The sequence below is a fragment of the Thunnus thynnus genome, chromosome 23, assembly GCF_963924715.1.
Source record: "Thunnus thynnus chromosome 23, fThuThy2.1, whole genome shotgun sequence".
Taxonomy (NCBI): domain Eukaryota; kingdom Metazoa; phylum Chordata; class Actinopteri; order Scombriformes; family Scombridae; genus Thunnus; species Thunnus thynnus.
In genome coordinates, this window is record NC_089539.1 from 16,376,420 (window position 1) to 16,388,630 (window position 12,211).

Sequence of the window (12,211 nt, forward strand, 5' to 3'; positions counted from 1 at the left end):
AACTCAAATTGTTTATCATGGCATCAAAAACCTGTTTGTAAAACTATATCATTTGGGTGACAAATCATCACCACTGGCAGCAAGACGAATATGAAACACTGCCATAGGTGTTGCTTTTGAGGGAGATGATGTGACATGAGTAATGAGTAAGTCCTGGCTAAGCCTGCGCTTGGCCCTGTGGTTAAAACCACCTTAATGGATCTGACTGACAACCGACACATTCCCTGACAGTAGCCAAGTTCCTCCTTGCACTATGACTGATCTTGGCCACTGCAGATGTCATGTCAGCCATGGTCAGAGGGTGGCAGTAGATCCACACCTCTCAAGCGTCAGATTAGACCAGTGAGTCATGCTGCCCGCCTATTTGTCTTCTCTGCCTGCCTGCTTGACCCTCATGGCAGCTACTTTGCAAAGACTTTTTGCTCTATTTTTCTATCTATTCTCCATCTCTGTTCTTGTGAAATTTGCTCTGAGATTACACTCTTGTCTTTCTGGCTCGCTCCATCTTTCCGTTCCTCTATCTTGGTGTGTTTTGATCTGTCTTCCTTCGCCTCTCGCATCTCGCCTTCTCCGGCTGATAATTAGCCAGTAAATGCTGAGCCATTTTCTTCTGCTCCTGCCACATTCTCCGTTGCACTTTATTTACTTGGGCAGGCCACAAAATGACCTTGTTACAGTGTGAATTCGTGTAGGCTGGTGCGCGCGCGCATGTGTACATGTCTCCGTGCGCATGCACGCTCCCCCTCGCACTTACTCATTACACCTCTCCCCCTCGCCGTCTCTCTCCCTCTTGCTCCCAATGTCTCTGTATCTCTCCCACTCAGCTCAGTGATTAGTATATGATGTATTTTGGCTGCTGTTGTGGGCAGCCTTTTTAGCATGTGGGCTGGTCTAATTTCTGTTCTCTGGTGGCAAATGCGATGGCAATCTGATTTATTTTCATGGAATAATGAATCTCCCAAAGAGCCTAATAACACCTAGATTTGTATCTGCCATACATGCTATCACAAACAACTTTGTCTTAATAACTCAAAAGAATTTTTTGGTCTTTTTGTTTTTCCACCACACAGTCAGGAACACAAACACCCACATGGTTCAAATTGTGCTTGATACATGGTTCAGACCTGCTCAGTTTTAGGACTTCAGCTTGAGCACAGCCTACATATGAACTACTGTTTGAGTGATGAGGAGGCCATTTAACGCACGTGTGGGTAGCAACATGTGTAGCGCGATTGATTTCTCCGTCTCTTGCAAGCGGCCTACTTAAAGGCTCTGGGTTTGGATACCTCCTCCATCTCAGTCACATCATACCCCCAATCTGTCTTCTTACTTTGGAGGGCACAGACATATAGAAAGGCACATACATAGATGGGGTTAAATTACAAATATTTATTCCACACTTCATTATTATCCATGGCTTTAAATGACGAGTTTAAATCCCTCTGAGACTAAGAAAGTAGTCTCCAGATCCCGATATCCCAGTATTCTTCAGCCAAAGCCGCCGTTCATACTGGACTGATGCTACTTCCTGAACCAGCTTTGAAAAATGTAACAGCTGTAGCTTTGAACATCCACGCATAATTTCTGAAGTGTACCTGCTATAAACTGTGGTTGCTACCTTCGGTGCATGGAGAAATAACATTTAAATGTCAAACATAAATGAGCCTGTGTCTTTAGTTACACTTGTAAAGGTCGCTAGTACAAAATACTTCTTGCCAATTGTTTGGCTGAAGGCTGTGTAATGCTCTACCAGTCTTCTTTTCTTCATCTTTCTCCCTCCCCTCCCTCCTGGTGCCAATCCCCCAGATAGCAAAACGTCCTCGCTCTGTCCTCCAAACCTCGCTGGCCTGCTGGGACGACTTAGCTCGCTTACTTAGTCACTCAAGGATCTCTCTCTTTTTCTTACCTCGCTCTCAGTGCCTCCTGCTCGTGATAGCACACAATATGCACTGTCACTCTCCTTCCGTCTTTGAATAGATCTCTTCCTCTCCATTTATCTTTTACCTGCTCCTTCACTTCCCATCTTTCTGTGAGTCTACCTGCTCACTCCTCAAATTTCAATGCTAGTCTTTTTGCTCCAACACTCCTCCATCCTGTAAGGGTTATCATTTTTTTTGTTTGTTTCTTCCACAAGGACATACAGGTTTTGTGAAGCCTTAAATTAATTTCTAACTAAGTTAGGTTTCATGTCTTCTATTTTTGTACCAGATCATATTCTGGACATTTGTATCCTTCTGTCTTTATTTTAATCACTCCCTCCTCTTGTCTTCTGTCCTCGTAGGTGATGCAGGTGGTCAACGCTGATGCCATGGTGGTGAAGCTGAACTCCGGAGAATACAAGACCATCCACCTGTCCAGCATCCGGCCCCCAAGAATTGAGGGAGAGGTACAAACAAACCTGTGTTTCTGTCTGGTTGTATGTCTGTACACAGCTTTGCACAGAATGAGTAGATACTTGTGTGTGTGTGTGTGTGAATAAGTGGCTGAATATGGTCCTATGTGGGAGAGTGTGTGGTCTTGCATCGCCAGCGAATTAATTAGAAGCGCCACAGAGACGGCCGGTGTCACTGCTGTTTCGAGTGTCTTGACAGAGTTGATTTATTTTTTTCATTTTAAGTCAAACACAAGCTGTTTACACGTCCTTCCTCAAATTCCTGAGTATTTATCCATCTCATGCCTTCTTCTCTTTCCTTACATATCAGTCTTCTCTGTCTAAATGACCGTGGGAATAATTTCGACCACTTGGTGGCGCCCCTGCAATTGGGGCACAAACACAGCAAGACACTCGCACACACCCAGTGGTTGCAGCATTGCAGAGTGAGGCAGATCGATTTTTTTTTTCCTTTCTTTTTGTTTTTTCCTTCTCCTCCACACTCCCCCCTTTTTCCTTAGAATCTCTTTAAGACTGTGAAAACACACGCTCACGTATACAAGCTTACACACGCTTCACCTAGTCGCAACAGAAGAGATGTACATTTATCCACGAGGCACTGTCTGATTTAAAATTTAAAAAAAGCGTGTATGCAGTGACACTGAGACACAGAAGTCTACTGCGCTGGATGTCACAGTCACTCACCTCCTGTTGTTCAAAGGATGTAGAGCATTTTTTTTTTCCATTAATCCTTTGATTTTAATAATTCAGCTTAATTTTCAGCTCTGGTGCTGTGTGTAACATACATTAAAGCCCTTTTTTCATCACAGTACAATTAAAGCGTGCCTTGCTTACTCTTCTGCAAGGTTTCATTTCATTTCTCAACATCATGTGCTTATTTTTTGGGAGGAAAAAAAATGATGATCAGTTATTATTTTTCAATTATTATTGATGTCTGAGTCCTGTAAAATGTTATTATTTTGTAAATAAAGGGCTCAAGATGCCTCAAAATGTCACTCCCATTAATTAGAAAGTTTTAGTGTCACAACAATAGTGATTTGTTTTTGTCAGAGGGAGAATTACATGTTTCAAATTAAACCCTTGTCTCCCTTTGTTTAACATGTCTGAGGCTGTTTGACAGCCGTTCCTCTAATCAACACACTGCTTAGGGTAATATCCATTCATAAGCAAGTCATGTTTCACATTTCCCTGTTCTAAAAAGGTATGAGACAGAGGGGGGTGTTGTGCTTCTGTCTGGGAAACAGTCATAAAAGTCAGATTGCAGAATGTCCTGGACAGTCCTTTATTTTTGCCTTTTTTGATTATTTTTTGATTTGTTTTCATTGAATCCCTCTTTCCGCTTGTTTTCCATTTTATAGTTTACTCTTATCAATCGTTTCCTCTTTATCATAGTCTAGTTTAGTTTTGCTTTCTACCCTGTCCTCCTCTGAAAATCATCATCCTCTCTCCTCTCTCCTACCCCTGTGTCCTTAGTGCCTTGAATCATTAAGAGACTGCTTTGTATCTTTCCCTGCCTCCCTTCTTCCTTCTGTTCTCTCCTGCTCTCCCTTCCTCTTCCACAGTCACTTTTTCCTGCTTTCCTTTCCCTCTGGGTGTGCACACTGTGGTCAGATTCTTGACCTGCACCGTTGCCCTTTGAGTGTGTTTATCCTCCTTGGCTTTCTGTGGTTGTAACAACCTCTCTCTTGTCCCTTGCATCGCACAGCTTTTGCTCCCAACTCTTTTCCGGCCTGGTCTCTCATTCTCTTATTTTACTTTTCCACTTTTTCTGCTTCCTTTCACTTCCTCCTCCTTTTGTATTCCTTTAACTTTTGATTCCCCACTGTAGTCTTTCTCTCCCCTCCTCCTATATCCACCTCTTTCTATCTTTTAGTGCCTGTCTTTAGTCTCCGTCCCTCTGTCTTTCCCTGCACCAGGTGCTTCAACAGTATGTGTTTCGTGCTTCATTACACAGTTATATGTTGCAGGAAGCCTGGGAGAGCGAGCCCAGATGTGTATGTTTGTGTGTATTGTATATGTGTTATATTGGCAGAGTGCACTTTATGCATATTTAATTTGTGTGGTTGTGTGTTTGATTTTTCATGTTTGTCTATAAACAGATGTTCTGAGTACCAGCTCACTGGCCTGGTAGAATAAAATTTTTACTAGCTTGCATAAAATATCCTTAAATAAGGGTAATGTTATGTGTTTGAAGGAGGCAGATAATGTTTTTTGTGTTGATTTTATCGTTACTATTCTATTTTGTCATCGATCATTAAATGCAGAAATGACATTACTAACAACATGAGGTCATTTGAATAAAATGTAGTCAACACCAAGCAGTATTCAGTTACATTTATCATGTTTTAAAAGCAGAGCAATTTTACATTTTCTTGAATCACAGTTTTAAGATATCTGTATCATAGCCTCTGCTTCCTACCGGCAGGAGGGGCCTTCTTGCAACTGCTGGAGTAGAGTCTCTATACGGAGGTGGTGTTGCTACATTTTGTGTTTTGATAAGGTTCATGGTGCTGCTGCTGCTGGTGCTGTTTTTTAGCTTTTTTTTTTTATTTCTGTCTTTGAGCTAAAGAGCTGCCTGTCTGTAATACTGTTGGCTCAGCTTCGCGTGTTGTCGCTATGGCAGCAATGCAGAGTTGCGATAGGTTCGCTGAGGCTGTGATGAGCCCTTGGACTGTAAGGTAGAATAAAGGAAACTGACAGAGCATTGAAATTCCTCTGATATCTTAACTAAATATTTTTTATGCATGCATGGGATTGAGAAGTGTATGTCGAATCTCATTTGGCAGCTGGGCTTGTTTTGTTTTGGAGGTGTCTGATCACCAAATTAGGTGAGCGAGCTGTTACCTCAGGTGAGCGTGGGAGCTTAATTTCGTGCCTTGTCTGCACTCTTTTACACTTGAAGAGTTCATTTGCAAATCAGATATTCCCATCTTTAGTCATTTGCATAAATCAGGTTTTTTTGATTGTGCATTCCAGGTAATATCAATCAAACTGCAGTTGGGTTGTTTTGATTAAGTAAAAAAAAGTAAAACTCAACACAATACAGGTAATGTTATTATACTTTAGAAAACCCTGCCAGACTACAAAACCACTGTGCATGAATATGCCAATTCTTTAACCTGCTGAGTGTTATCAAACACCACAGTGGTGCATCAGACGAGCTCATTGTAGAACCGACTCATGGGGCCTAAAGTTTTCCTCGGTTTTTAGTCCACAATCAATTCATTGTGAACTGTACTAAACTGGAAAACATATTATTACTCAATATTTCACAGTGTTCAGTTTAATTCAGTATTTAGTGCTACTCAGTGTTTCACAGTCTATTATTTCACGGTTTTTAATATTTCAGTGGTTAATATTTCAGTACTTTCTGGATTCAGTATAATTCTGTTTTACTTCACTGAAGGAGAAAAACATCAGACTCTTCAGTTTCGTCCAAATGATCCATCTTTAAAGATGACTCTGAGCTGAAGTTACACCGAAATTCGCTTTCAGACGGCACATCTCCAGCAGAACATAGTCGCTATATTGCATCACCTGACTTGAATACCGTGTGCTGATTCGTTGAACGGATTTATTGGGTTCTGTTCAAGAACAGCGTTGACGTTTTCTGCTGTAAATCATTAACTTGCGACGCTTTGACAACGGACAAACAAAACGTATTTAGGGTTCAGAATGTGCTACGTGTTAAGAATAACTAACAGTCAGTTCATTTTTTTTTAAAGCATGGCATTTATTGTTTTTTGCAAATGAACTCTTTCAGTTTTGTCCATCTTACCTAAATAAAATGCATCAGTGCACGTGTCAGAAACGTACTTTACGTGCAGCGACGACACGCACAAACTGAAAAAGTCCGATTTTTAGGGAGGCTTGTAAGCAGCAGTGTTGATTCTTAGTTTTAGGTCAAGTGAGTGAGAGGTCACAGCAGGTATCTCTCAGCCAGAAGCTCTACACACACTGACATCATGTTGGCTAACACTGTCACGAGTGAGCTGGCTTCTTGCTTACAGTGCAGCAGACAGACACATAGTCACGGTTTGCAGCACAGCTTACACACGCACACACACGCTTGGTTAAGCTGCATTAGTCTATGTTAGGAAACAACTTGGAAATTGGCGTCAGCTTGTCCACAAACATGGATTTGCAGAGACATGTACTGTACGTTTTGTAGATAGAGACATGGCAGATGTGTGCATGTTAGCACTATCTATGAACCTCCCTGGAAATCTTTATAGAAACAAACTTTTTTGGTATTGTGTCAAATGTGTTGAGTGCGATGTATTCTGTAGAGGTCTGTAGGGATTTTCTTGTGCCAGTTGTCATTATTATCTCTGTCTGTCTGGATGTGTCTGTGCACTGTTTGACCGTACATTCTGCAAGCAAGGCAATCCATGTTTGTGTGTGGGTGTGTCTGGATGTGTGTACTTGTTCGGGGGGGTACTGAGGCCAGATGCGATGTACCAGTGCACTGATGAACTGTGACAGTTCCTATCAAACCCCTCTCCTCCTCCTCCTCCCCTCTCCTTTTTGGTTGCTTTTAGTCTCCTAACACCCCCTCTCTCATGACTATACTAATTGTGTTCAGACTGACAGATTGGTGAACCAATAAGTGTCTGGCTGCACCACAACATACATGATTTTCTTCTTTTCTCACCTCCCTTCTTTCTCTCTCATTTTGGTTCCACTCCTCCCCGGTGTTACTGTTGTGGCATATCTTCAGATGCGAGTTATTTTCAGCTCGAGAGTTGGAGTCAGCTTTTTTTCTTCTCTCTCTCTCTCTCTCTCATCCTCCTTCGTTTCTCTTTACCCCTCTTTTTTTTTTTTGCACTCTTTCTCCATTTTCTCTCTCTCGTGTGCAGCAGGACAAGCCCAGCGTAAACACGAGTGGGGAGAGATGTCGGTGCTACTCAGTGACTCACTCTTAACACCCACTCACTCGCTTATACTCTGTGTGTTTGGATATGTTTGTGTGTATCTGCTTAGACGATGCACATGCATGGAGTCTCAAGTGTTGTGTGTGTGTGTCTCCTCATGCATTGTAATGTATCTGTGTGCGTATGTGGTTTAAGTAGGGTTAAAGATAGTGCTGCTGGACCACAGAGGTCAACTCACTGTCCTTATATAAGGCAACACAATGACTATGGCTCATCCCCACACTACTCCATACGGCCCTGCCTACCTGCCTCCAACCTCTCTACAGTCCACCTGTGTGTGTGTGTGTGTGTGTGTGTGTGTGTGTGTGTGTGTGTGTGTGTGTGTGTGTGTGTGTGTGTGTGTGTGTGTGTGTGCGCTGACTTTGTAGATGATTTAGCCTCACTATACATCTTTCTCTGTCCTGTCTGCTGCTGGCTCCTGTCTATCTCTCCGCATCTCTCCTTTCTTCTGTCTCCCTCTTATTTTTACTTTCACATTATCAGGTTTATTTTTACACTGGAACTCTGCTCATTGATTAGCATTTCTGTAAATACGCCACTATTGCACAGTATTGCACAGGTCTGAAAAGTCTGTAGGCAGAATTTGACAATTTCTGTATCTTCATAAGTATGTAAAATACATGAGAATCTCTGCATAAGTCTGCAAGTCTTGTCACAAACAAGTCACTGCATATTTTCTGTAGGTGTCCAGCTGCCATTGTTTCATGTATTGTTATTTTGAACAATAGCTATACAGTAGTATGGTTTTTGTTGCTAGTATCTGCATATGATAATGAATTCTATTTCACATCTACAAGATCATTCAAGACATCAAGGTCAAGAAAAATGCGTTAGAATATGGGAATGGAAGAAGGTGATGTAACGTGGTGACAATTAGTCAGCTAATTATCAACTGTAGTGTAAGTCAGGATGCTTGAATACAATGGAAAAGATAAAGATGGTGATGTCATCCAAAAACTAAGCAAAAAACATGTGGGACCAAAAGACAGACAGACAGACAGACAGACAGACAGACAAGTAGAAGATGACAGCTAACAAACAATTCACAGAACAGCAATGTGAGAGATATAATGTGGAAGGAGGCTTGAGCAGTGCTATTAATGGGATACTCAAGTTTGTTTATTTTCACTGGCATTTCAGAACAGAATCTGGCAATTTTCAGTATGCAAATTACTTGGAATATAACTCTTGAAGTCAGTGTTAATTTTGGCACCAGATTTAGTTTTTGTCTTGACAAAAAAAATAGTTTACTTCTAGTCAAATTTTACTCATTTGATTTATGTTAGTTTTAGTCTAGTTTTCCGCAGTCTGATTTTTGTCATTTATTTACTGTCTTCTAAGCATTTTGATGCTACATCTGTCACCCTCTTTGTTGTGTACAGTTGCCATAGTTACAGATGTTGTTCTCATATATTGCAAGGTTAGTGGAAACGGCACTGTTTATCTGTTCACACACACACACAGTGTCCATTGTTTGTAGATGATTTTAGTCCAGAAATCTGTTTCTTATAAGTTTTTGACTGACAGAGAGGCACTTTTACTGAATGCAGATGCTTCCCTATTAACAGTAGTCCAACAGGTCAGATATTTTTGGGTGACAGAAGATATTGTTTTACTTGTTTTAGTTACAGGAGTGTGATTCTACAGATGCATGTAGGTTGTTGAATAAGACTGCATTGAAGCATTAATTGGTTAATTTGTCAATCTGTCTGTTAGTTTTTATTCGTTGACAAAAAAATGTACTACATTTTGATATAGTTCTAGTTTTCAAAGGTTACTTTTTATTTAGTTCTTGTATAGTTTTTATTGTTGAAATGTATTGTTGCTTAAAGTTTGATACTGGTCAAGACACTAGTCAGTTTTATGATAGCCAATATTTCAGCAGACAGACCCATCTGCTCCTGCTCTATTTTTGCCTCTGAGTTGTTTCTCTTTTCCTACTCTTCTCTTTGTTTTTATCTCCCCCCTCCCTCCTTCCCTGCCCCTCCTCCTCCTCCTCCTCCTCCTCCTCAATTCTGTCCCCATCCTCCAAATCTTATGTCTGGCCATGTGTGTGCCCTCAGCATGCCCCTAGCCTGGCATGACATGCTTTGACCTCAAATTTGGGAAGAAGATGACAAGCGAGGAGGGTCATTCACCTCATGATTCACTTGTGCACCGTTGGCTGAATAAAGCAGATTGGTAGCCAGTATCTCTCCTTACTACTGGATGAGTATTTTTGGCCCCGTCGCACTATTTGGCTGTTTTGCTGTTGAAAAAGCAGGGACTTGGCTCACTTTTTGTTAGTGTGAGTGGAGTAGGGAAGAAGTTACACAGTCCTATATTAGAAGATAATGAGACTGTTTCTTTGAAAGATTTAGGTTGCAGTTGTCAAGAGCAAGAAGTACAAACCACCTGAAATCACTTCTGAAGATTTTGACACAGGACATATATAAATGGGAGATCTGTGTTCTAGATGGATATAGATAGATATGTTCAATATTATCAAATGTTTGCTGTGCAGATTTGTACTGCGCTTTCAATAGTTGATTGTCCTCAGAAACACTGGAGAATTTTTATGCAGCACTATAGTCGGTACATCATCTCTGTCTGCAGGGCCAGTCTGACCGTCTGTCTCGTCCAAAACACAACACTGCACATATTAAGTTGCAGTGTAGCTGCCTTGTGCAGGCTGTTAAAGTGCTGCTTTAGCTCACATTTTTTTTTGTAGGACATTCTTTATTAATGACTGCACAATCAGAATATGGGCTGCAGCCTGTCACAGCTGTCCAAGTAAATTTACCTGCACCCGTCTGGTTGCAACTTATCATGAATGGAGTGTCTGTTTGTTATTATGGCGCTACAGGTAATTTGGTGCTGAAATTCAGGTTTAATGTGGGAGCAGTTCAAGTCAGTTTAGTAATGACTTATTTGTGTTCTGCTGTGCAGTCAATAGTGCTGTAAATGCAATTAGATTTTGTATTGTTGTACAATAACCAACCATATCCTCAATGCTCTTGCTTCAGGAAATGTATGCCCTCACTCTATCTCTTTCTGTCTGTTTATTTTTTGTACTGTGTCCCTGTCTCTACCCCAGCCCTCTGCCTCCATTTAATGTTTATGCATACACGATTGAGTAATGTTGTTAGGCTTACAATAGTAAATGTTGATAGTTTGTGCGAGGCTCCCAGTGCACAGCTTAATCAAAAAATAATGTCCATTTTGTCAAGGACTTGCACATCAGGGTATTTCACTGAAAACAGAGGTTAACCGCAAAATAACACACTCTACTTTATCAGTTGAATGCAAAAAAAAAAAAAAACCCTAATACTGTACATTCTCCCAACACCACAGCCAAACATCAGAACGCATGCTGAGCATCCTGAGTCATGATTTCACCCTTGACGTTCCAGAAGCTGCAAATGCTTCCAGCAGTAGCTTCCACACATTTGCAACCCACCCCCCGCAGCCCTGCGACACTGTACAATCCAGCTAGCGTCATGCCTCTGCAATAGTCAAAGATGATTCCTGAGCAGTAGCGGGTAATTTGGAACGAAGGGAATTTACCCCAAATAGAACAGAACTCCCCCTGAGGATAGTGAGAGCAAACTGCTGTTATTAGGTCACGGTTGAGACACAGCAATGACTCTCTCCTCTTTCTGTAACCTTCCTGCAACTGCATAATTTATAGTTTATGGATGATGTACACAGAGTTTGTCTTGTCGGGGTAATTTAATGATGCTTATGTTGTCTGTTTTATCTGTGTCTTGGGACTGAAAGTTGAAATCGGCTCCATAGTTAAATATTTTGACTTTTCACATCCACTTTTTCACACACGTGTTCAAGGTTGAACAACCATATTTGTTTTTATTATTTCTCATTGACAAATGGTTTGAATTACATTTAACTGTAGTAGTAATGCTTACTACTATGCTTACTACTTACAACTGATATGAGTCTCCTTTTGTAGTTGTGTAGTCCTTTCCAGAAATACAGGAACTTTAGGGGCGGGGTTGGCAGGCATGGCGTGGCTGCTTCAACTTGTTGTACCACTTCATTCATAAAACATGGAAGTTCTCTAGTATTGATTTAGGACCAATTTAGGATGAGGGGAGGACATTTCTCATTGTTTGTTAACATTGAACGTAAAGTTAAGTTTTGTCGTTCCGACTCATTTTAAAAGAGAACTCGAGAAAGAGAGCTAGAGAGCGAATAATAAAGAGAGAGAGCGGCGGTAGTGAAAACAAAGCCGATGAATGAGAGCAATAAAACATTATGTTCTCATTGTTTCATGGAGGTTATGTTCTAAAGCAGAAATAAATCAACAGACGATTTACTGTGGAGACACTCTTCGTTTCAGTTTAAATTTCCTCCTCTGCATTTCTCCCTTTCTTTCATTCATTCATTACACCCGACTCATGCAGCAGTAAATGCAAAGAACAACGGGACAAATCTGTGCTGCTTCCTCCTCGTGTGAACGCTACGTTTCAAGCGCAGCCACAACGGGGACTTTTAGCTCCAAGTTTAGTTCCTGAGATTAGTTCCTCTGGTTCCAAAGTACCTGGAACTTTTGGTCAAAACTGAGCTAAAGTAGACCAGGCCCATTGTGAAATCTTAGCCAGTTGTTGTAGTTGATTCGCTTCATTGATTCCCGGCCATGCTAAAGCAACAGCTCTCGTCATCGTCTCCCTCTCACCTTCTTGTTCGACACCATCAAAGTGACAAGAATGCTATTGGCTAAGACAAAGGTAAAATTGTCCAAAGGGTCACAACGGACATGGACATTGGCTTAGTTTGGGAAATGTGGTCAACAATGTGTTCCTCCTGACTGCCCATGTTCTTAGTTGTAACATTTCCTCTCATTGTCTAATTTTCTTGTTTTCTGACTCTTTCACCTTGCCATCTT

The 12,211-nt window shown here is 41.2% G+C and overlaps 1 protein-coding gene across 1 annotated transcript in view; it reads left to right on the forward strand.

Moving 5' to 3' along the window:
• Positions 1-12,211, forward strand: part of snd1 (staphylococcal nuclease and tudor domain containing 1) — a 180,072-nt gene that overhangs the window by 19,644 nt on the left and 148,217 nt on the right. The window contains exon 10 of the mRNA XM_067582365.1: positions 2,282-2,386. Within this exon, the coding sequence (XP_067438466.1) occupies positions 2,282-2,386 (105 nt within the window). The remainder of the gene's footprint in view (positions 1-2,281; positions 2,387-12,211) is intronic.